At 29.3% G+C, this 26,797-nt stretch overlaps 3 protein-coding genes and 1 pseudogene across 7 annotated transcripts in view; 2 read left to right on the top strand and 2 right to left on the bottom strand.

Moving 5' to 3' along the window:
• Positions 1-153: 153 nt before the first annotated feature.
• Positions 154-26,797, bottom strand: part of spz4 (Spaetzle domain-containing protein 4) — an 83,994-nt gene continuing 57,350 nt past the window's right edge. Inside the window, exons 1-6 of one of the 3 annotated variants that reach the window (XM_035078680.1) lie at positions 2,719-3,258; positions 2,288-2,472; positions 1,653-1,808; positions 840-1,562; positions 611-733; positions 154-518 (exon numbers count right to left, since the gene is read on the bottom strand). In XM_035078680.1, coding sequence (XP_034934571.1) covers positions 278-518; positions 611-733; positions 840-1,562; positions 1,653-1,808; positions 2,288-2,472; positions 2,719-2,748 — 1,458 coding nt within the window. In that variant the 5' untranslated portion in view covers positions 2,749-3,258 and the 3' untranslated portion in view covers positions 154-277. Of the gene's footprint in view, positions 519-610; positions 734-839; positions 1,563-1,652; positions 1,809-2,287; positions 2,473-2,718; positions 3,259-26,797 lie in introns of those variants that run through there. The other 2 variants (XM_035078682.1, XM_035078681.1) reach the window with 2 other exon arrangements.
• On the bottom strand, positions 7,966-9,958 carry LOC118064226 (serine/threonine-protein phosphatase 6 regulatory ankyrin repeat subunit C-like). Its single transcript, XM_035078691.1, has 3 exons — positions 8,881-9,958; positions 8,341-8,817; positions 7,966-7,976 (listed from the first exon to the last, which is right to left on the bottom strand). The coding sequence occupies exons 1-3, from the start codon at positions 9,956-9,958 to the stop codon at positions 7,966-7,968; spliced, it is 1,566 nt and encodes a 521-aa protein (XP_034934582.1).
• On the top strand, positions 10,422-12,116 carry LOC118064225 (39S ribosomal protein L4, mitochondrial-like; annotated as a pseudogene).
• Positions 18,289-26,797, top strand: part of LOC118064223 (uncharacterized) — a 65,036-nt gene continuing 56,527 nt past the window's right edge. The window contains exons 1-2 of one of the 3 annotated variants that reach the window (XM_035078688.1): positions 18,289-18,379; positions 18,451-18,583. Coding sequence is in view for 2 of the 3 variants with exons in the window: in XM_035078686.1 (XP_034934577.1) it covers positions 21,127-21,152 (26 nt within the window). In the remaining variant the exon portion in view is untranslated. Of the gene's footprint in view, positions 18,380-18,450; positions 18,584-19,826; positions 21,153-26,797 lie in introns of those variants that run through there. The other 2 variants (XM_035078686.1, XM_035078685.1) reach the window with 2 other exon arrangements.

The following is a 26,797-nucleotide window of genomic DNA, read 5'->3' as shown; positions in this document are numbered from 1 at the left end:
TTTGATATTAATATTAATATCTTTCAATTTTTAGAAATCTTTATTCATTATTCGTTTAAAAAAATATTTGTTTTTAAAGTTAATATTAATTTTTTTTTAGTTAAAAATAAATTAATCGATAATTAAAAAATCAATCACTAGCCTTGTGTCATTTTCAGAATGCACAGTAGATACAAATTAATAATTGTGTTATTATTAATAATATTTTTTGTGCATGTTGTAATTAAAAAATGGGTTTATCTGAGCAATAAATTATGTAATTCGAGTATTGATTAGTTTATTGATCCCCAGGAGGTCGTAATTTAATTTTTTGTCTTTGAGCCCGTGGGGAACGAGATGTTACACGAAATTCAACGGGTAAATCATAGCATCGACATACACAACAACTGGGAAATTTAAACCAGTCACTGAATATCCCCCGGCATTCATTGTTGGGGTCGTAAGCAAGTAGACGATGCAGCCGATATTGCTGTTCACACCTGCAGCCTTCCCTACAGTACATTTGCTTTTTCTCATGGCTTTATAAATAATTTAAAATAAAAAATTACTATAGTATAACATACAGACTTTTTGAGTAACTTAATTAAATGATAATGTATTTATTACTCACGTGCATTTTTCCCAATGGACATACTGTTCAAAAGGATAAAGATTTAATAGGGCCAAAAGTTCTCCGCGTGTATTATTAGCCCAAAAAGGGGCCACAACTTCTTCCTTGACTGGACATGCATTTCTTTAATAATAAAATAAATGAATCAAATAATTAATTTAATTACAGTTTCTCAATAAAACATTGATATTCATTAAATAAAATTTTTTGCCGATATCCTAGTACTTACATTCCTCGAAGCTTAAGAACTGGTTGTTCAGTCTGATCTTTTACTACATCCTGAAATAATTGACCTCCAATACCAGAACTTTCTGGTTTAGTTGTAGAACTATATTCCGGTCGAGGTCTAAATGCCTCTTGACTTAGTTCACTAATAGATGTGTCTTTTAATCCCTCTGTAGTTAAGTCAAATTGTTCCTTAATTGGTGTTGAAGTTGCAGGAAATTCTTCAGGATTCAAAGTCGACTCTTCTATGGGCTTTACACCCAATGGTTCACTAGTAGCATTTGATGCATTCCCCTTTTGTTCGGAATAACCAGGAATTTCATTTGACAAACTTGAATTTTTTACTCGGGCTATTTCTGATAAAGTCATTGGCAAAGTTGTACGAATCTTTTCCCTAGGGATTTCTTGAGTTTTACTTGAATTTTTCAAAGGTAATTCTGTTGAACTGTTTAGTTGAAATAATTTCGTCGTTACATCTCGGTTAATTGTAGCTGAAATATCCGAAAAAGGCAATGGTGTCGAAGTTTGAGAAGGTAGAGAAGATTTGGGCGTTGAAGAAGACAATGAAGAAGGAGAAGTAGAAGAAATTCCACTGAATTCTGAATATGATTTTGTCAAATCTCTCAACTTTGGTAATTTATTACTAAATCCCCGACTCTGATATTCGTGTCTTGATCGTCGAAATTCATCCTCATCAAACTTGTAGTCATTATTAAATAAGAAACTTCTAGAGATACGTTATGGAAAAATAAAATTTACTTTCCACAACCTATGCATAAAGTGACTACATTAAAAATAAGTTTTATTGTATACTCACCGAGGAGAATTGAAGTATCTTTGAAATCCACCATCAAATTCTACATCAATATCATTCTTTTCTAATTCATCTGTAAGAACATTAATGTGCCTCTCATCTCCGTACATTCGACGCATTAAACCTTGATTCTCTTGAACAAATCGTCTGACAGCTTGCCTGAGAATTTTATAAAATATAACAAATCTTGAAATATAAACTATTTTCATCGTCTGTGAAAATTATTATTTTTATTAGAAATATATTCATTAGAATTAAAAACTTAATGAGTGTATTTAATGAGTTTAAAGACCCTTACTATTATTTTTAATAACCACTACATCAATAATTCATCACTTGAAATCATTTAGCTGCACATTGTATCAAAATTACCTGCACACTATCATTACTTGCACTCATATCATTATTAATGACAATGTGCACGACGTTTATACTTTTTATCGGTATCCTTATTTTAAGTAATTTTTCATTTCTTGTTGAGTGTCAAGTAGTGATGATTTTTAATAATTACTGTAATTTTTTTAATATAAGCTTTCGCTTATTTAAATAATTCAACTTCTTTGACTGATTAAAATCACTTCATAATAAAATAAAAAAACTTCTTTAAATATTTATTTTAAAAATAAAGTAAAATTTACCAAGGATAAAATCTTCCGGCAACCGTACACCAGTTTTGCCGTTGAAAATCACATGGAAGTTTTTCAAAGTGTGCTCTTGAGACTCTTGAGTATGGTTTGGTGCACGCTGAAGATGCATCGTAACCAAAGGTACTTGGTCCTCCTCCTCCACTAAACTGGCATTTAACAAGCTGAACAGCCATCACCTAAAATAAGATAATTAAGTTTGATTACAAGATAATTCATCAGCATCAAAGACGATTTTCGTTGAAATCACTTGTGATGAAACTGCATCAACCATAATAAAATATTTTATCTTTCAATCATCTGGATATACCGTTATATAAATATAGTGATCATATAATGCATAAACTAATTCAATGTCTTTCCCAAACGTTAGATATTAACAGCATGAAAAAATTCTAATTGAAAAGAGTTTTCAATCAACTCACCTGAAGAATGATATAACTAAGTGCACTCATGACTTTAAAGTTCAACTAATGAATAAGACAATTTACGATATTTTGAATTAAAATGATTAATAATTGATAATTGAGAGGTGAACTTATTTTCTTTCTTTTGAAACTAAAGAAAAAGTTAAATAAATGTTATTTTTTTTAAGGATGCGCACGTCAAGGATGTCGTTGAGTGAATCTATGACGACCGGGAATCCTCGGGCCAACAAGAGCACTTCTTCAACATGTGAGGGCGCTTTCATTACTGCGGATATAATCGACCGTCTCATGGTTGAGAGCGCGAGGAGACGAGAGAGAAAAATGAGCCGAAGAAGAGGAAAAAGTGTATACACATCGAGTTCTAGCTTCAAGCCTCCAAGTAAAACAGTGGTCATGCACACTCACTTGACCGTGGAAAGACAAGGAGAAAGATAGAGAAAGGCTTTAAAATCATCATCTGACTCCACGAAGTGAGAAAGAATGACTTGGAGAGTAGGTCACTTGTTGAAATACCGTTAGCGCACTTCCATTGATGTGTGTCACGGGGACCGAATCATAATTTTAAGGAAAAATATCCTGAAACATGATCATATCATCACAGATTTAAATTTTAATTAATTTTTTGTATTGAGAAAAATTTATTTTACTTTATTAAGTTTAAATTGATGAAAATGACCTAATTGTTTTAGCCAGAAGAAAATATAGGTAATGGAGAACAACAGAATATGCTGGAGAAACATGGCTTCATTGGTAATAGAATTTTATTGGTCATTTCATTGATAGAAATTGTAAACGAATCGTATTGTCCAAGTATGAATGACCAATAAGTAACACAGTAGTTCAGAGTAGTTAAAATGTGGCGTGACACTTATCGATTAACCGTCTCTTACACCACTTTTCCTCGTAGTCAGTGTAATCTGTTTCTTCTTATCAACCTTTGCAGATGTCTTTAGATCACTTTAGACACAAAATATTGGTTTCTTCAGTCACGCGATAACTACATTTATTGCCACTCTCGCTTAATTTACTCAGCCAGTTCATTTCGCCTGGATTTCTCTACACTGTAATTTATAACCATTTAAATAAATTTTAGTAAAATTTGACTTCTACTTGAGATATTACAAAAATTTATTTAATATAACATAATAATTAGATTATTTTGCTTGGATTTATGTTATAATTATAAATTCCTTAAACAATGATTAGTTTTTTGTTGTTGCAGACATACATAATTTATAATGTATTGTCAGAAACCTAATGTTTATGATACTAATTTTATACCGAATATTTAGAATTTATATTGAATTTACTAAAAAAGACTCTAGACATTCAAAAGTGTCAGTGTATATTTAATATTGAAAAAATGATTTCCAATACTGAATCGATATATCGTTTTCAACTATAGTGATACAACTGAAAACGTAAAATTTCGTAAGTCTTCAGTATAAATTCAGTGAGCATTTTATAATGAAACTCATATACTCATTGTTATGTAATTTTTATTGTTTATACTAAAAATTCAGCATCGTTAATAAAGATTTATTATTAAAATTTAGATTCAGGAATTCCGAAACAAACTTTATTCTTTGCTTACAAAAATGAAATAAATGTTTTAGCACTATAAAGTAGTCGTGTGCTCTTTAAATTATCTATCAGAAAGACCAAAATAAAAATACATATTGATGGTCTGAAAATACTTTCTCCTTTTCCTTGAACTCTATATTCATAATCTTTAGTTTCGATCACATCCAGCCAGAAATTCTTTTATAGAAAAAATACAGCTGACACAAGTAGACCAAATACAGACTATATTTTAATAACCCGCTCCCTTCTCTCGGGAGAAAGTGAAGTGTCCTAAACCCATTAAGTTGGTGGTCATCCTAAGTTATGATTCGAATGAAGAAGTATATCTGGAATATAAGAATCATCAATACCTTAACGTTCACTTTAACAGAAAGCTCGATAAATTATTGAAAAAATGAGTATCTATTTATTAAAAGGAACGAGAGGAATAACATAATATACGGTTCTTTCTGATAAAATTTATAAATTACATACTTATATTGACATTTATTCACTGTTATTTTATATTATTAATACTATTTCGATAACTGTATTAATAATTTGACAGTTCATTAACTTGAATTGAAAGTAAACGTCACCACTTAACATCTTTGAAGTCGCGTTGTTTTGTGTTGTTATTAAAAATATCGTTATCATAAGACAAATGGTTAAATATTGTGTTCCATAATTAAATTTTATTAAAAATTATACCAATCTAAAATAGTAACAAACAAAGAAACTTTTTCAATAACACAATATTATTAAACATTGTTTACGATAGTATAATACGAATAAAAAGTTACTATTAATAATATATATTTATTGTAATTTAATAATAATTAAAATAATGCTAAATTGCTAAGGATGCTATGGCAACTGATTAAAAATGACGTCCAATTTGGATAATTCCACCAACGCTTGAAACTTTATATTAAATACTAAATAATGCTTCAGTACAGCAGTACATACAGCAAATGTTTGCCATTCAAAGTAGAACATTACACAAAATATTATCGGATGTTGTTGATTATCTGTATGTTAATGTTTTAAAAAAATTCTGTACTGAAAATTATATAGTCCAGTCAACGCACGTCATTTTACTGCATTTGTGACAACTTTTAGGAATCTGGGCAATTTTTAATTTTAAGACGGAAAAATATTGGTCATAGTGCGTAGAGAAAATGTGCTCAAAAAGCGAAAGTGCACTTTTTTAATTCTTACAATTGATGTTCAATTTTAATCAATATTATTATTAAGTTATTATTAGATAGAATTATTTTATCTTTCAATTTATATATCTAAAAAAAGCCAAATAAACAATATCTTATGTTTTTAGCTCAAATAAATTAATAATTAGTTGTTGCTTTTGACTAGTTATGTCTTTTTCTAGCGTGTGGTGCTGAGTATAGTGCTGTCTCGCTTAGATACATGGGAACACAAAAATGCATAAAAAAATAGAATAAAAAAGGCGCACTTTCGATTTTTGAGTATGTTTTCTTTACCCACTATGACCAATATTTTTCCGTCTTAAAATTAAAAATTGCCCAGATTCTTAAAAGTTGTCTCACAAATGGAGTAGATATGAGTAGATAAGAATGACGTGGGTTGACTGGACTAATAATATCATTATAAATAGATTTAACAAGAATAAAGTTGATAAATAATTTGAGTAACCCAATATTCTTCACCTGAGATGACAAGCTCCACTTGTTGAGTCCTTTCGATTTACGTCAACCTATTTAATAGCAAAACTTATCAATAGAGTTCGATAAGTCTTGAAATCATCAAACTCGGTCGATCTTTGAAATCATACTGAAATTATTAATTTATTCTTTCAATAATTCATCTAATTTTTAAATGTTAAGTTGGTCAGTTTAAAATAATTAGATTGCAGTTGTACATAGATTGTTGGTTCAAAAAAAATTTATATTTATTTAGAGGATAATTTCGTAATTATTTGTTATTTATTTGTTAACTTTTATAATTTATTCAAAATCAATCATGATGAAATTCTTACAAAATTTTTTTTTCTTTTTTTTTGTAATTTCATTTTCTGAATCATTTCATATTCTTGATAATTATCATATCAATAAAACTTTTAGTGAAACTTTTACTGGAGTAGTTAAAATTGCTTATTTTGACAAAGGTAATTAAAAAAATCAATACATAATCAAATAGAAATTATATTTTTTTAATTCATTTTTAATTTATCTTTCCAGAACTCGATATTCTAGGCTATGGTACAGTAATTAAACCATGGGCTATTTTGACTTCAGCACTTATTCCGTATGGGTAAAAATTGAACCAATTTAACTTGATTTAATGATATAAAATTGCTTCAAAACCTTTAGTATTTTACATGATTATTGTAGACGACCCACGAGGAGCTTAGTGGTTTTTACCAATTGTAAACGAAAAACTTTGAAAACTGCTAATTTTCGTTGTAATTATAAACCAGTATTTAGAGTGATATATCAACAAGATATAGAAAAGTCCGAAAAAATTGAAAATTTTTATGCAATATTTATTGTATCACCATATAGAGAAAATGGTCGAACTCGGCCATTAAATCTTGTTCAAAAATCTAGTATCATAAATTACAATGACTGCTTTTTCATTCGATGGGAAAGATCATCTACTGCACGTTATAGATATGGTAAAATAATTAAAGAGATATAAATTTTGACATTTGCTTGTATTAATAATATAACTTTTAGGACTTTTGAAGATACCTTTTTCACTTTCTTCTACGAAAACTGATAAATATAGAATTCAAGATGATTATCAAAAAGATTCATTCAGTAAAATGGTGTCTAGACATGTGCTAAATAAATTTGTTGTAAGCAAATTTTACATTATGTAAAGTTTTTTTTTATTTTTAATACAAAACTTGGTGTTGAAGTTTTTTATACATTTTGAAATTGATTTCAGGAGATTCTAGGAGCTCCTCTCACTTGTCGACTCCGGAATTCGTTAGATAACTACGCTCAAGTTGGCATTGCAACAATCAATTACACAGCATATCATCTTCTGAACGAAACAAACAGTAAATTGATCGTGACAGATGGCTCATTCGTGAATATTACTGCGGTGACTAAGATAATCATATTACAAACGTTTACATTTACAAATAAAGTTATATTAAATTATGCATTCAAAGCATCGTCGATGGTTATTTGAAATCAATGAGCATCAATAAAACACCATTAGTTCAACTGATTATTTTCATAGATTATAAAAATTAATCATGTATATATAAAAAAAAGCTAATTCAGAATGTAGATCTATTTTAAAAAATTAGTCCATCGAAATTTGAAAAAAATTTGTCCGAGTTGAAATATTAAACGTCATTTAAATCTTTCTTTTTCCAATATTAAAAAATAAAAATTCTAAAGGTAGGTTTAAATCTAACGTCAAATAAAGTTTTATTTAGTACTTCAAAGAATCACAAATTTCCATATTTCTCATGTTTAGGCGCAAAATATAAGTCCAATGTTGACCTCTGTTACGGATTTTAATCCCAAACTATGAAGAAAAGTAGAGCAAAAATTTTTAAATTTACAAAAACTATGATTATTAAAGATTATTTATATTTTAATCTTATGAACAGTATAGAAAGTATTAGTACAAGTTTTCGGTTAAATGAGCAATAGTTGTATCCTAACATTTAAACCTATCTATCTACGTATCTACTGAAAAAATAAATAAAAACATATTCAACTAAGACTAATATTATAAATAGGAGATTATAGGATTTATAAAGGAAATATTTTTAGATGATGATTAATATTTATTAATGATGTGCAAAATTTTGAAATACAAGATTGGTTACAGTACAAAACTTACAATGACATGTAATCATTACAGACAATAGGTATATAAATTACAAAATTCATTATATTTACAACTAACGTATAATGTAATTCATTTTTGTATCAAAAAAAGAAACATTGAAATGAAAAAAATACACTGTTGGTATGATGAGAATGATATAATAAATAAATTAACAGTATTTTACATAATTTTTTTTTTTTGTTGTATTTGAAAAACAATTACGAGTAGGATAACCTGGAAGATTGAGTGAAGGTCCAAATGAATCGTAAGGCTTTAGAATTTTTTTTTGCCTCCTTATTGCCTTCTGAATTTGAGCATGAATAATTATTCCATAAAGAGGAAATAACTTGGAGTAGTGATACTGCTTTAAGACATCCCGTATATCTGGGTTTTTGATATAGGAGATCAATTCGGTGAGGCGCATTCTCATGATATCAAAACCAGTTAGATGATTAACTAGTGGTATGGTTTTTATCATTTTTAACTCATTGTAACACATATTCTGAAACGATTCCATTTCGACCATGTTGACCTTACACTTGATATCCTTGCGTACAAACATTCCTGCAGTGATCATCTTTATAATGTGTTTCTGGAGAGTTTTAATAGTTTCTTCACGATTATTAGCACATGAGCTAGTATACATCCTGCGGTATGTATAATTCATCTCGTCATCATCATGAAAATCTGATTCATCTGCTTCAATTTGCAATAAAATGTTGGATTTTAATTTTATATTAACACTTAATTTATATTTATTACAAACTATTGCATATCGGCCTGTTCCTGAATCATTGGCCATGTCTAGTGCAGATTTTCCTACATCATCTAATATGTTAATGTCAGCACCATACATTAATAATAATTTCACAACTTCAGGATGAGTATTGTACGCAGCATAGAAAAGTGCCGTTCTGTGCATAGACACAAATTCATCGACCTCAGCACCATTGGTTAGAAGAACTTCAGCAATCCGATAAAATCCTTGAAGAACAGCTGCATGCAGAGGCGTGATTCCACTTCTAGTTTTAGCGTTGACGAAAGCGCCGGAATCGATGATTGCTCTTGCTATTTGGGCTCGCTCAAAATCGCGATCGATAAATTGTTTATTGCTGTTACTCACAAAATGAAGAGGAACTCGTCCACATAAGTCGGGTTGATTCACAGGAACACCACGTTCGAGCAGAAGTCTCACTATACCATCAGATAGGTTGATAATACCGGCTGTGAGTAAATCTGGATCATCAATTTTGGCGTTATGGTTTAACAGTTTCAGAGTGGTATACACATGATTAGCCTGAATTGCATAGAAGAGTGCAGTTTTATTATGAAAATCTTTTCTGTTTATATCGGCTCCATAGTTTATCAATAAAGTCACCATATTTTCTTGACCGGATTGAGCTGCACGATTCAACGCTAAACAATGCCGATGGAATGGAGTATTATACATGGAATTGATTTTAAAATTATACTTGAGGAAGGTTTTTACAATATCTGGGTATCCGGTTACTATAGCTGCATCAAATAAAGTATAATTAAACCCATTTTCTGATATTATCCTGCCATCACTTTTGAGCAAAGTTTTAACCATGAATTTAAAATCGGAAATCATATCCATAATTTTTTCAGGACAGCCAAAATCACTCGCACGAAAGTTAATCTTTAATTTGCGGTCTAATATTGCACGAGCTGTGTGAATTGTACTATTAAAAGGTGTCTTGCTCTTATCATTAGTCAATTTTCTTAATTCATTTTTCTTAGAATCCAAAAATGCTTCTAAAATGTTACAAGCTCTATATATTTCTATCGAATTGTATCCCCAAAAGAATCTTTGATTCATGATTCGAAAGATTACCGTGGGGTTTAAACCTCTGAACTCTCCCATTTTTGTTGCACTTTTGCACAAAATAATACAAAAAAAGCACACACTAAACTTTGACACTTATCGTTTGTGTATGTTATGAACAATATGCGTATAATATTAGAACAAAATCTACCCGATATATGATACACTGATAATGCACTCAGTAATGTCACTAATTTTCAGTTGTTGCTCAAGCAAAAGTTGAAACGGGAATGAAAAACTTTTAGGCAAAATAATGAAACATCTTCTTGGTCATTTGCACTAAAGTGGGGATGGAGATATTTAGCCCTATGTACCTGAATTTGTCCGGGCCAACTTTTACCTTGAAATAGCTAATTTTTGGAGAACAATGAAGAAACGAGGCTCCAAAAAGCCGTTTAGGATGTTTGCTTGCCGAGTTGGGTTTTCCCTCATTTGTAGTGGTTGAATGGTAAAGGTAATGCATTTTCAGGATAGAAATGCAACAGTGTCAGGTAAAATGAGTCATGCTATGTGCAACTCCATAGCTATAACTAAATAAGTATTTGCTTTTCATCTTAGGCACTAAGTTATCTTATTTAGAAAATTTAAGTACTGTAGATATTGAAAATTTTTTTATGTTCAATTTTAATGATTATAACAACGTAACTAAGAAAATGTCATAAGAATTTACTTGAAAATTAAAAATTAATAATTATGTGAGCCGAATGTATATTAGTGAAATAATGCTATCTTAAAAAAATAAGATAGTAAATCTTAAAATTAGAAAATTATTAATGTACACGGAGAGAATTTTTCACTAAATATAAGGGAAAAAATGACAAGTGTACGTTTCGAAATTTAGAAGTAAAAGTATTTCTATTCGATAGTAAAAAATAGTTAAACAGAAATTTTTTTATTTCTAAACTTCGAAATGTGCACTTGTCATTTTTGCATTTACATTTAGTAAAAAAATTCTCTCTGTATGTAGAAAACGTTATAAATATGATGTGATTGTAATGTAAGTAATTAAAAAAAACAAAACAGATATTGGCGTCATTAACACAAGTTGGAACTTATCAGTGAAATTGGTATCATTAGAGTAAATTGGTAAGACCTTAATGTTATAAATAAGTAAAAAAAAAGAGAAACACTATCTTAAGTGATATAAATCGTATCGAAATTACGACAAAGATTATTATAAATAACATTCAATATATGTAAATTCATTACAATTACAATTGTCTACGTAATTGATTCAGAAAAAATAAAAAATTACGAACCAAATACGTTGCTGACAAAGTGTAGTGTTATTATGCTTATCTCTTGTCCAACTGTATATACTCATTTGTCAATTATAATATTAACTTCTATTATTAGATGTAGTCAAATAAAATTATAATTTTATCTGAAAAATGAAGTAATAAAATTGTTTATTTATTCAATTGTTTATACTTATAATATTTATTTATTATATTTGAATTACTTCAGATTCATATACATTCAAATTCTTAAGAATCTTTATATATCAAAAAAAGCAAGTTTGGATAGATAACATTTATCTCAATTTAAAAAAAAACTAGGAATAATGACCCTACACCCGGAAATATTTGCGGCAAGACCTCGACCTGATCTTTTATGGAGTAATGTGAGATGGCAACGAACGTATAAATTTGGTGTTAGTAATTTTATCCTAAATCTTCATTAAAATATACTATTACTATATTTATAAAGTTAGTTCATTTAAAATAAAATTATAATTAAAACTTTAAATTCTACAGCATAGCTCTTTTCATAAAACTTTGCCCATGTAGAAAATAGGGCTGAACTAATAAAAGGAAGTGGAAGAAAATCATGACCACAAAAAGGATTAGGTTGTGCTCGTCATGGAAGTATCAATTCTCTTTTATCCAAATATGACGATAAAGCTCATGGTCCAAGATCTCCAGCAACTCATTTTTACATGCCTCCATTCTATGATTGAGCATTGCGACTGACTTCAGCATTATCTGTAGAATTAGCACAAGATGATATTGTCAAGTATCTAGAAATATCCACTAACAATACATAATATATTTAGTCCTTGTTGGAAGAAAGTTATACTTTTATACATTGGAGACAGATATCCTTGGCATTGCATAAGTTCTTGGCATATTTTCTCAAATTTCCCATCTAATTCGAGTGTGTAAGTTTCCACCAGAAAGTGAAAATTTTTTCCAATCCAGCTGATATTTATAATACAACGCACTCATGCTATTTAATACTCGGCGCGTGTACAGAAGTTTTGTGTGAGTGCGAGTGAAACAGAGAGATATCCATTGCTCTCTGTTGCTCCCAACGGCACCACAAGAGAAAAAGCGCCGTCGAAGCCCCAAATATTAAAACCTGGCTAACTTACGACAGCCAAAAGATCGTGCAGAATATTTTATAAGTAAATTGTTTAATTTTCGATTCTGCACATTTTGAGCCAAAAGCCAGGCTGATAGGTGCATTTTACGGATATTAGAGCGATTTAAGTAATTAATTATCGAAATTTCGATTCTAGTGATCTATAAATTATTAGTTTGGCCTTTGCAAATGAAAATTATCCCATTTCCCTCGTTTGACTGGACTAAGAGTACATATTTTAAAATATTATTTTCAAAAATATTGCGAAAATAAAATTTTAGATAATTTTTAACAAATGTTTCTTGACAATAGAGGTAATGGAAAGTTTATATTCATTTTCCGTCGCACGTGCGTGGTAACTACTACCAGAGAAAAAAGATGTGAATAGAAGTTCATTTCAAATGGGCCGATGTGGCCCAAAAATTTAGTATGGGTTCTTATGGAGCCAGGTAGGAGTTTAACACGGTTGGGGTGGCCTGGAGTGATCCCTGAACAGAACACAGCATTGAACTTTTATGCAGGTCTATTTTCTCTGCTACTACGTTACCGCACGGATTTCCATGTGGTAATGCACCGATTGCCCACGGTAGGCCTGTGAGCCATAAAACCTCAGATTTTAAAAATAATGCACAGGTACCTTAGGATTACTCACAAAGGCTTAACAATAACTCACGTTAGTCCACTTTACCGACAAATTTAAAATACTTGGTCAGAAAATCCCATTCCTTTGCCCGTTTATTACAACTTGATATTTTTAGAGAAACTGGAATATCGTTTATTGTAGCAATGTTTGTTTTAAGAAAGATAATTTTTATACTACAGAGTATTATTATTTTGTATTTTTGTATTCCATAAAAAATGAAGATCAAAATACATTTTTTAAAAAAGTAATAAATATATTGTAATATATCTTATTACGTATTCTTTTTGTGAAATTTATAATCTTTCGAAACCACGTGGTTCTGTTATCATATTACACATGTGATAACTTCGATGTCATAGAAATTGATACCAATTAATATTGTTCGACTTTGACTCTGAAAACGTAGCTCATTCCTGTTTCAATGTATGTACATAACTCAATACTGTATCAATATAATAATTAAAAACTTGAATCAATTTTATTTTACCGAAAATTAATTGATTTTGAAACTCAAAAGTAACTTAAGTTAAGTTAAAATTTTTTAGCCATCTTGCGAAGGAAGGGATCGTTTTAACTTGATAACAAAGTAATCTTTTCGTCAACTATTTTCTACCGGAAAATTGTGATTGAAAATGTTTTTTTCTTACGTAACGAGACGTTTGACTTTATCATGAATGTTATCAGTATTATCATAAGTTCTTCTTTCTTCCCAATCTGGTCAAAGAGCTGCAATAAATTCTTTCCAATCAATCAAATCTTCACCGTGACGATCAAACCAATCGGCTACAGCATTTATCTTCAAACGTGAGATATCGAACTTTGAAAGGTGACATAATTCATTTAGCAAATGTTTCTGTTTATAGATCTATGAATTAGTTTAATTCTTAATTTTAAATGCTTACTTATATTCATAATGCCTTGGATAAAATCTTCTTTTAGAAGAAGACCATCGTTGTTTTTATCCATCTTTCTAAAGAGATAGGTTAATCTTGATTTCTTATGGTTCATAAACTTAAGGAATCTCTTGCGCCGATCTTCCCAGCTGAAGTTCCTAACACGATCGAGTTTATCGATATATTAAGTTTATCTAGAAGACGTCTTTAACATTCTCAAAGAAGTTTGACATGTAAATTTCGGAATTCAAGTTCAACTCCCTTGCTACTCAAATAATATTTTATTGTATTATCACTTCATTTGTTGAAACATTGACAAATTAATATTAAAGTGTAATAAAAACAATGTGATATATAATTTAACATATCATAATTTCATGTCACATTCCTCAAAAAATTATCTGATACAAATGGCCCATACAATCTACTCAAGTTTCATTTAATAATCATTTGATTTTCCACACAGTTTTTACATAACTTATTGACACTCTGATAGAAATATTTTATGAAATAAGCAATAAAAATAAAAGGATGATAAACCGTCCCTTAGGTAGGAAGCGAGGAAAAATGTTTCTTATTTCATGTATTTGTATATTAATGTACTGTGTGATTACTTATTCATACTTATATTTAATTATTTTAATGAGTAATTTTTGATAATTAATATTCTTATATTCTAAAAAGTTTAAATATGTCTTCCTTAACGTACTGCAAATATATAATATATTATTATAAATTGATGTATTTATATTTAGGCAATAAAAATAAATGAGTGATTTTATATTATGTGACAAGAACAAATATAAAGCATAAAAAACAAACATATTGTGCATGATATTATGTAGATCAATCAATTCAGCAAATTAATTCGTTCTCGTGTAAATTTTTGTGCGCTTAAATTCTTTATACAGTGTTCTAGTGTTATCAATAGTAATTGTAAGTGTGCGCTTGTGTTGTAAGAACAAATATATTTCTGCATCGGACAGCATACAATTTAAAGTTTATGATACCTACTTTTTTTTCGAAAAAAGTAGATTCATTTTTTTGAAAAAAATGAAATAATTTTACTCCAAAACGCGGAGGCGATAAAGATATATAGGCGTATATATATATATATATATATATAACTGTAATATATTGTCAAAGTAACAAGTTTGTAGTGCAGATGTTATACCTATGATAAAAATCAATAATTGATCATCAGTAAATTACTTATTTCATATTTAAAAGGCAAAAAAAGTTATATGAGTTTCAATGTGATCATAAATCGATAGCGTGTTCAATAATATACTAAACATTAAGTGAAATACAATCTTTTAATATTTTTATATTTGATAGATCTATTTTATTTATTCTTTTGTTGAATTTAAGTATTGAAATCTACTCTTAGACTTCGTCATTAAATTAACCCCGGAGCAATCTGTCAATTCAATACATTTAAAGCTTATTAAATGAATTAATTATGTCCAAATTTTGTCGTCCAACGAATTTTCGCAAAAAACTGATGATTATGTGGTATCTGAACAATTATTCTGTAAAACAATTCAATTATTTCATCAAAATATTTTTTTAAAAATTGGATCAAAATAAACAATTGATAAATATTGGCAAGGTTATTCGTGAGATGACGTTACTATACCAATTCAATACTGTTGATAAAGACAGTTCTACTTTACTGACCAGAATAGATAAGACAGATTTTTGTAATGATTCTGGAAAAATATACTGCTGTGTGTTGTTCGACTACTTAATAGAATCAACGCTCAATATTTTATTTATTGAAATAAACATGACGCATTAATTTATATGCAAATTTGTAATTAATATGCATATAACATTTAGTATAGAAGTAATAAATAACGACGGATTATAAGCTTCAATTGGTACTGGAATCCAGTGTCTTCAATCTCCATCCTCTAATCCCTTTATCCTCTCGACATGTAATATGTTTCTTCGAGGTCATACTCTATGAGAAGGTTGAGCTTATCTAGAATATGTACATAGTTGATAATGGTTTCTCAATTAGTTCATTAAGCAGTTCTAAGATCTGGTCTAGCTTCAATATTTATTCCCAATCTAAGCAATTTATTTATAATTCTATCACAAAATAAAGATAATCTGAGAATAGTTTAAACATCTTTCTTTTTTTTAAACCGATAACGTTTTATATTGAAGATTTTAGAATTGAAGTTTTGTAGATCACGTTGCTGACAAGCATGGATGAGGAGTTGTAATAATATTTGACCAAAAACGTTTTTTCATCCATTGGGAAGAATTATTGTATTTAATCATTTTAACGTTACACACTATTTTCGTATCTATAGCCTCACTGATATAGATGCGCTGTAATAGCCACGCCAAGTTTTTGGTGTATCAAATGATATATATTGTATATTGTACAAAATATAAATTGTAATTAAAACGATAAAATTTTTTTTTATGTGAATTTTTTTAAGTGATTAAATTTTTCATGCAATATATTCTACATTTCCTTTTTTTTCTCTAGTTTATTCTTGTATATTTTTGATTATGAAAAATTATCTTTGATTGACTTTTTGTAATTTTGTGAATTATGCATATTTACAGAAAATAGCATTTAAAGAACAAAGATTATCGACCTCGTCATTTGAATTTGGTGCACAATTTTTTACAGTCTGTAAGGCTGTCTTTGCTGTGATTTTACTTTTTTTGTACGACACCTGGTAACTGTCACAGTATAATTGGTCAAAAGTATAATCACCCTACAGATATGCCGTGAAAATTCCGTTATTTCTGCTTTATTTTTCACCGTTTTCGAGATATGAGCATTTTTTTATAAAAAAGTGGTATTTTTGTAAATAAACAATATGCAAGTGATCTCATTTCTATTGTTTGTCAAGTCGTTAATAGAAATAAGTTGTTTATTTAATCGCTAATTATTAGCAATCAATTAAATATGGATGTTTCATGGGGTTGAGAATAAAAAGTACGATCCCCCCATGTGTACGCCCTCAAAATTTCATTATTTTTGCTTTATCTTTTACTGTTCGCGAGTTATGAGCATTTATTTATAAACAAGTTATTATTTATATATAAATAATCAAAGACAGATATAATTTCTATTTACTTATTATATCATCGAATAGTTTATCATTAATTAATTACATTATTATTTCGACCATAGTGTCATCTTTATTTATTATTAATTACTATTTATCAGGATATACTATTATTTTTCATTATCATTATTATAACATCTGGATAAGGATGGGCGATATTTGTCGATTTATCGAAATATCGATAAATTTTTTCTAATATCGAGTCTTTTTATTCGATATTTTTCATAGACGATACATCGATGGTCGATATTTTTTCTCGTAATATCGACCATGTAGAGACCTCTCGTGGTATTTTAAATAACTAACCAAAAGCCATTAGTAGTCACAAGTTCAATATCAAGTCTCACGCGTTTATTAATTATTTATTAATTAATTTATTATTAAAAAAAGTGAAAAACCATCATGTTCAGTATAGATAAAGATGATAGAGGGTTAGAAACTCTATATCAAGAAGATCCACGAAGATTCATGATTGATTGAAAAATGTAAACTAAATGTTATTTCTGACGAGGGTTCTGCAAATAATATCAAAAAGATTAAAAACAACAAAAATTGAGAAAGTTAGGTTATGAAGGATTATTGTAAGTGATGTATAAATATAACAATAATTTTACATAGTAAATCTACAGATATAATCCAATAATAAAACTTATGAATAGAATTCAAGTACTTGAAGCATAACAGTTCATTATCCTAATTAATTATAATTAACAAACGAAAAGATGATTGAACTAATTCCCTAAAACTTTCAAATCAACTTTAAAAACAATTAAATATCTTTTTTAGAGCTCCACCGGAGGTCACTAAAATCTTCAATTTAAATTATGCCGCTTATGACTTTGATATCGATATATCGATATTTTTTAAAAAATATCGATACATCGATAACCATTGATGAGAAATATCGATTGTCGGATATCGATATTTTTTTTTCAATATCGCCCATCCCTACATCTGGATAATTAATTTATTTTATAATTGGCGCCTTTATAATCTGTACATTTCTATTACTGTACTATAGCAACTTCATAATGGTACCAACTTTAGAAAAAAAAGTCGCATATTTAAAAAAAATAAATCTCTATTTTTTTCAAATCTTGTATAAAGGGGCGTGGCCAATTATTTATTATTTAAAATAATTTATTGTGAAAGACAATAGAATGCCTAATCTATTACTAAAAGAAATTAATAAGGTTTTCTGAAGTTTTTATGGCATGTTTTAGTCATTATGAGAAAGAAATTGCAATTTTAAAAATGCATAACCTCAACAGACTGTGGTTCAAGCAGAATAGAGACACGGTAGCAGAGAAAAGAAATAATATAAAAGAACCACCGCATAGGGATCCGTTGGACGATTTCTTGGGGATACATATGGTATTTTAGCATTAGCTTTGTATCCCCAGCCGTATAACAGCAGGTAAAAATTGCCGTCCAACAGCTCTCATTGGGATGGTTCTTCTATATATTATCTCTTTTCTCTGACGGTAGTGCCTTCGTCACCGTCATTTAAACTTGGCGCACGAGACACTACTACAGTAAACGTGTCTTCTGATTAGCAGCGAACAGGAGTGAGAACGGATGTTATAAATCTGAAATGGTCTGAGATCTCACTAGTTGACAGGTAAGTGAATTATATTTTCAATGAGTTTTTCTTTTTTTATCAACCTTCTTCATTCAGAAAGGAATACATATTCTGACTCCACAAATCTGACAGAACATACTGAGCGAAGAAAAGTATTTACTTTCAGGAATACAAATAGCAAAAAAATTATTTTGCAATCTTGAAAAAGCCTTTTTGAACTTTTCTTTCTTTTCTATTTCACTCAAGTTTTATTCTCTTTCTATGAACTGACGGCTAAAAAGCATTGAGCTCTTTTCAGGTATTTTCAAAAACTTTTAACTTCTAGTTGAATACCTTTTAAATTTATCAGCACAAATATAACTTTAATTATTTAATGAAATAGAGTGAGATTTATTTTTAAATTAATTAACAAGTTTTCAAAAAAAGCCAGTGAAAAATTGTAGAAAAATTTTCTTATTCGATTCAAAGAATCATAAATTTATGGGCTGAGTACTGCTAACGAGGTTTACTTTAACAACTGTAAAGTTTTTATCATATTAAATATTTATTTTATTTAATTTTACTTAAGATTTAACTTATTTAAAAAAAACTACAATATCTTGTTGAAAGTAGAAAAAAATACCAGTTATAGAACTTTGTTTTTCAAGTATTTTTGGTCAAAAGGTAGATATTTTCATTTTATGACGATATTATTTAAAAGGTAATGCGATATAAGTTTTTAACGGCTTATTTTAGTCCATTTTCGTCAGTAAAAAACTCTATATTTTACAATAACATCAAATTAAAAATTGAATGTAAAATTAATAATGTGTTAAACATGTGTTATGCCAGCGCTCCATGTTGTTGGTATCGTCGGTCTCTGCGTTCCAATATAAGTAAAAGTGGTAGAAATTGATTGTTACTAAAAAATAAACAAATATAAAATAATTTTTAAAGAAAAAACGGGTAAAAAATGTAAAGAATATGCATGCAATTTTAGGGAAGAAAAATATTGGGAACCGGTTACCGGCGTCACTGGTCACACGTGCACACGAGAAAGAAAAAGTAGAGGGCGCTTATGTTATAAGGAATCAAACGTGCTTGAGTGTTGTATATTTATATGCAGCATATGAGTGTATTTGTAGTCGAGTGTGTACACGCGGTCCTCACCTGAGGGAGAATCCCAGGTTGCGCAGCATGAGAACAACCAAAGGGTGGGGAGAAAGAGTCACAAAAGAGCCGAGAGCAGTCGCCGGTATACGAAGGCGGTTAGAATCCGCAGGCCGCAGTCAGTCGAGTCGTGTAAGTCGCTTAGGCAACATAGTTTTTTATTAGCGTTGCTGAACTCGTTTATTTTTTAAATCGAAAAATAAATTGACACAAAAAGTTTTTTTGTACAAAAAATGAACTGAAGAAAAAGAGTTATAAGCTCTAGACTTAATGCTAAAGCATGTCACTAATGAGGAGTGAATTTTCCAATATTTTTCACCATGTAAATAGTGAAAAAAGTGGATTTAGTGATTAGTTTTACGTTAATATATTATATAAATATACTATTAAATATATATTCATATATATATATTTTATATACACATATATGCAACCCATCTGCATCCTTTTACCCCGAAGGCCTCGTCTCTAAGTAACAGTACTTCCTCAACCGTGCTTGGCTGGAATAAGCCACTCTCCTCCGAACGAACGGGACCCACTCGGTGTAAGTCTATCGTACTGTCCGCTCCTACGCCCCGTCTGTCCTGGTTCTTTTTTCCCTTGCGTGTGTGGTGCCCGCAATCGTCTCTTACACACCTCATCTTTCTCTCTGTCTCCGTAGAGTAGTCTGGCTGGTAGTAGACTGTTTCGTTGCTCATGCTGTTGATTCAGCTTTGGGTAAAAACCTCATTTTGAAATCGCTTTGAGGTAAGAGGAAGTCAAGAATAAAAAAGTTAAAAAATCAGACTTTATTATATTAATCTTATCAACATTTAATCAATTAACAAAGCGAAAATTTAAGACATTATTCTTGTAATTAAGATATTATTTTTAAAATTTTTATTTCAACTTTTTACTCAATTCTTGTATGTGTTTTAAGTGTATATATGTGGTAAAAACTCAGCCTGACGTGCAAATAGGCTCGTGCAGACAAACCCCATTTTGCACCTGCCTGTAAGAAGTCAAGTAGAGAGTTTCAATATAAAGGATCAACGGACAAAATAAATAAGATGATTCTATACGCACGTGTCTTTAACAATAGAGTGTGTAGGCAAGGGGTTCTTTAAATCATAAAAAAAGACTGCAAAAAGTTCAGTTAAGTAAATAGCACAAAGATACGCTACTGAAGTGGCTTAGTATACATGTGACAGTCATTATACTCATTAAATGTTTGTACGAATTATTTATTTTTATTCAATAAGTTCAAGTTGATGAAATATGGATATTCCCACTGACAATGATGAACTATCAGCTGATTAAAAAATCTATAAGTGAGAAAGTGTTTTTATTATTAGTGCTTGATTGTAATAATTTTCAAGTAATTGTTCAAGATTTCTAGTGACTCTAAAGAGGATTTTATATAAATATTATCGAGGAACGTTTACTTAACAAACATGAAAACTACTCAGCGAACTTTTAGGTAAGTTTTTTGAGTTTTTTTTTTCAAATAAACTTCTGAAGGAAAATATATCACAACTGTACATGGAAGCATCAAGTTGATCAATTACATTGATTTTATCCCAGTTTATTACTCTATTACCAAAAGTAATCATCCAAAACTTTTAGTTTATACTTCATGCAGAAAAAATAATATTCCATTTTATATAGCAGAAAGTGTTTAGTTGAATTGAATATTTTATCATTACTTTCAAAGCAGTTTGGTTATTTATATCAAAAAGTTTGAAATATGAGCACGACCGAGAGTCCATGAAGGTCATGAAGAAGTGTTTCTATGGACTGATCATGTGGTAGTCCTGGTTAGTAACGTCCTCGATTGAAAGATCGTTTCTTCACTGAGCTGTAAACAATATTGGTGTGCTGAAAGCAGAGTTCCTAGCAACTGAAATTCGGAAAGCGATCATCGTTTACTTCCTCTACACCTTTAAGTTAATATAAGTTAGGACACATAACTGCAGTCCTGATTCACCCTCACGCCTGAGGGAACCATGTTGGCATAGTATAACTGAGCTTCGTCAAGCCCCAGGTGTGTCGGAGCTCTGGGATAACCTGACTGGAACATTTATACCAATAATAATAATAATAGAAAGCACAGTTACGCATAATGGTCGTTGACCCAATGACGAATGTGCATGTAATTCATAGTAGTAGGAACATAAGTTGCGTGATGACTGCTGACGGTTATTATTCCTTAATTTTATGAAATAAGTTACTCGAGCGACAAGGTAATGACCGTCAAACGTGTCTAATTAACTAGGTTTTATTTAATTTTAAATATAATTTTCTCTGATGAAACTATCGTTGATTTTTTTATTGTTCTTACTTGAAAGAAGTGATAGAGAATGGATAAAAAATTGATCAACTTATTATTATCTTGTTTGAAGGCATAATATTTTGTCAAAGTGTAGATAAAGTGATGATGAAAAAACTTTTAGCTTTATTACATATGATTCTTCGATTTGCTTTGAAAACTAGAACTCTACTGTCGTTTATGTACCATAATTCATCTGTACATTTTATTTTTTAAAAAGAGTATTACCAAACATTACAGTTGAATTTAATTAGGTGAATAATCAATAATGAAGGAAAACAATTAATTTGATAATCCCATTGTTAGAGTTTTTAGAGCATATTATATAATTACATCATTAAATATACCCGCTTAGATCTTTTTACTCCAAAAAAGAGACAATAAAAATTTTGTGGTCTTACTCCTTTTCAATTCCTCAATACATTGACCCCAACAAACTAAGCACTATTCCCTTGACCATTACATGGTACAAAATAGATATTGAATCTTCAGCTTTGACTGGGGACAATATCAAGGTTTAGATGGAAGGAGAACGTGAATATAGACGAAATTGGGAACCATAGAAATCACGAAAAGTGTTTGAACTAAATTTTTATTTTCGATCACGGGGTGATCTTGGTCATCATATTGGCGTCTTTGGTAGGATGAGAAGTCCAACTTCTGACATCGACTTGACATTTAAGTAGCTTAGATCTAATAAGTAGTCGCTCTTGGACTCCTCCATACGTACGTACCTGTAAGGGGAATTCTTAAGTAAATATGAGATTATCTGAGTTAATTAGCTATTCAAAGAGTTAATGGGTTTGTTTACAAAATTAACAATTATTTTATGACGTTAGTTTCGAATAAGAATAAGAAAATTACTCAATTAGAAAAATATTTATCATTGTTTATTCATCAACATAACTTGATTAAAATTATTGTTGATTTTTCAAATGACAATTATAATGACATTACAGTTGAGTTTAATTATTAGATAATTATCAGCATGAAAAATGATGCAAAATGATTGCATTATAATTATTTTTTCATCCACTTCATTATTTCCGTCATGTTCTCTAAATTATAGAATAGAGCGTCTCTCTAAACAAAAGCATTCGCAATTAGTACACTAATTAGATGGGAACGAGGAATTGGGGTGTGATCGACTTTCAGTAATTCTCTGCTTGTTTTTCTGTATCGTTTTCTTGTTAGAATTTTTTTTCAGCATACAGCAATTTTGTCACACTTTTAATTAATCATCTAGTGCTCTCTACACTGATGCAGTTGTTATTCAATCTTCTGTGAACCGAAAAGTTTTTTACCTGTTTTGTGAAATTTTCGCACGATTATTTAGATATCCAACAAATTTAGATCATTTTCTATGCGATGTCTTACAAACCTAGTCACTGTCTAAAGTAATTAGTTCGAATTAGCTAAATAATTTTTTTCAGATTCTTTTTAACATAGTTGTTGTAGTCAACCTAGTCTGTAATTCTTGATCAAATTCTTTGATATAAAAAGATCTATAAATCTCTTATCGATAAAGAACAGTTTGTGGGTGGTAAGCGCGTCCGTTTTGCTCTGATAATCACCAGATATTCACGTCTTATTTTTTTTTAATAAGATAAACCATTACCGAAACCAATAGCATGATCTAAAAGAAGACGTTTTCACTATCTTCTTGTCATTCTTTCAACAGTTTTACTTCAACCGCTTATTCCATTATTTTTTTATCGACCTTATTGTTAATTGAATTTTGGTTACAATCTTCTTTAGGCTTAAAGAATGTATTGTATTGTACTTTTGTAATAAAATAATTCACTATAATTCCTCTCAAGGTCAGTCATGCATTCGTGCGGAACGAACACTATCTAGCTAGTAGTTAACTCGAACTCTATTCTGTCACTTTTATTTAAAAAAAAAAAAACTCATCTTTTTTTTAAAAACTTTCTTATAACATTTTTATAGCCCGTGAAGAGTCTATGAATATAAAAATCACGGGGAAAAATCCTAAGCATGGAAAACACAGAGGTACATAGCTTGCATTTATGAGAACAATGAATATCGTATTCTTTAAAAGAAACAGAAGAATAGAAAATTTTTTTACGTAGGTTTTTCGTGATGAAAAACTCTTCTGATAAAGTCTCATCAATATGGTATTAATAGAGTTGACGAACAGTAATATCAAAGCCGATTTTTTTGATGATTAAAATTTTTAGTCAATGAAAAAGTGTTAAAGGTCTTTTACACAAATTTTATTACTACCAATTCATTATTCTGTTGATCATTGTTATATTCAATTTTATAATCTCATAAATTTTGTACTTATCATAACAATCACTTATGAAGTATATTATTTATTAAAAATAAATAAACTAATAATTGACGATGACCGTTCGTCATGATTTGTAACGGTTTTTTTATCGTTATAAAAAAAATTTAATTTTTTTTATTAATTTGCTGACAATAAATTGATCAAAAATATTTTGTAGAAATATTCATGATTTTTATTTCTAATTTTAGATGAAGTAAATTTTGTCGGTGCACTTGATAGATAAAAAAAAATGTAAATGATGAATCTGTAACGCTTATTGAATCGTGAGATTGATATTCATTGATCGAAGAAAGTAAAATGATATGAAAAAAAACATTCAATGGTTAGCGTATGATAAAAATGAATAATTGAATGAGTAGTATAAAATAAGGAACATAAGAACTACAAGCGTGTGAAAGTTTCTCTCCTTATGGTTGTAGACAATTAATTTATGATATTGTAGTCCCATAAAAAATTTTTAATCACCACTCAACGCCTTCAGGCATTTCAATCTTATCTTATCAAGAAATTCTATTATTTTATTAATTAATTTGTAGTTTTAACGTTAAATTTGTTCACTATCTCATTTTTCGCGTTGTCGAATCATCGCTAAACATCATTACCAAGGAGATAATACTAATTTGTATTGATTTAAATTACCACATTAAATAAAGTTTGATAATATCGATATAGCTTCAGGCTATAATAATTAACAATCTAATAATGAAATTGTTTGTTGTAATGTCATATACGAATGTAATATTTTTTCTAATCAAACTTGATAACTTACAATATTATACTTTTTTTCTCTAATCAGATTTAAATTGTCCCCGCATATATATATGTTCTGCATCAACAATATTCAATTGACCTCGACCCACTCAGTTGCGAAAATGGGAATCACAATCAAAAAAGTATATAGTGAACAATAAAATGTACCTACCTAGCTACAATGTAATAATGTTCTTGTGTTTATGCTGGTGTACAAGAAAAATAGTACAAAGATCAGTTTTCTAAGAATTTTCATCCAAGTAATCCAGTTTGTGAAATTCAATCTACTTTTCATTTTTTCCAAGATAAAAATAATTATAAAAATGTAATATTGTGAGCAGAGTAGATTTTCATGGAAATTTATCTTTTTTATTAATTCTATACACAATTAGTATTAATGAATTCTCTATTAACTTGGTCTTTTTTTAGATTTTATTTTGTAATTAAATAATTACTATTATATTAAAAACATATTTTACAATTGTATTGTTCATTTCTGAAACTTTTCAAGCTTATAATTATTCCTATGCTTCTTAAAGCATAAAGTTATGAGAATTTTTCAAAGTTGATTATGACAAAAATTATGGAATGAGATTTTTCAAAGAATTCTTTTGATTTAATTGGCTCTTTGAGATGTAAATTTTATGAAGCAGTAAAAGCTTTCGTTACTTGTAAACTAATTATATAACATCACAGATTATTTGATACCCGAGTAAAAATGATCAGTTTTTGGGCGCGCCTAAAGGAGACCCAATTCAAGCCCAAATGATTTTTCAGGCTCTCAACGCGCCCAATTCAAGTCCACAATTCTTTTCCAGGCCCACAACGTTCCCAAATCAAGCCTAAAACTATTTTGCAGGCTTAAAACACGCCCAATTCAAGCCCATTTTCTAAGATCATGTTCGACAATAATGACAATAAATTATTACAAATATAAATTTGTAGCACCGAAAGTTAATGTGATGATAAGTTTTTATAAAATTTTTTTTTCTTTTCTAGATTTTTAAAATATTTTTGGGCTTGAATTGGGCGCGTTTTAGGCCTAGAAAATATTTTTGGGCTTTAATTGGGCTCCTACAAAATTTAGGCCTGTAATGGGCTTGTTTTGGGCACTAAAAATTTCTCTAAGTCAAGATTGGGCTTCAATCGAGCCTGTATTGGGCTTATTTTTCATTTTGGGCGTGTTTTGGGCTTCTTTTGGGCCTATTTATTTTTACTCGGGTATGTTTGATATACATTCACTTGAATTAAACTTGACATAAACAGCCATTTTATTATTTAGTGAACTGATTAATAAATAGTGACTAATTGATAGCTTAATTTTTGTAGCAAAATAAATTCAAAAGTAGGAAGTTGATAATATTTAGAAATTTTATTTTTTCGAAATATTTTACAATAATCAAATGAGACTTTAAAAACATGATTATCTCTACTAACTTAGTATCAAGCTGAAAAATATAACATTTTATTAATAAAAAATGAGTTTTAAAGTTAAGATTTTACTTTATTTGATGAACAAGTCCCTAGAGCATAATTGAACCTAGAATTCATTATGAATTTTTATTAAAATTTTGCATCACTAAATATAATTATATGAAACAAATAATATTAATATATTACTATATTTAATAAATAATTATTTTAAATGAATTTTATTTAGGTCAAGCATTGCTGAGATATTTATTAATTAAAAAAAATATACAATTACATAAAGATAAAGTTTCACTAC

This window comes from Chelonus insularis, unplaced genomic scaffold, assembly GCF_013357705.1.
Source record: "Chelonus insularis isolate UGA/USDA-ARS -01 unplaced genomic scaffold, ASM1335770v1 contig_16_pilon, whole genome shotgun sequence".
Taxonomy (NCBI): Eukaryota; Metazoa; Arthropoda; class Insecta; order Hymenoptera; family Braconidae; genus Chelonus; species Chelonus insularis.
This window is presented reverse-complemented; position numbering and strand designations above follow the sequence as displayed.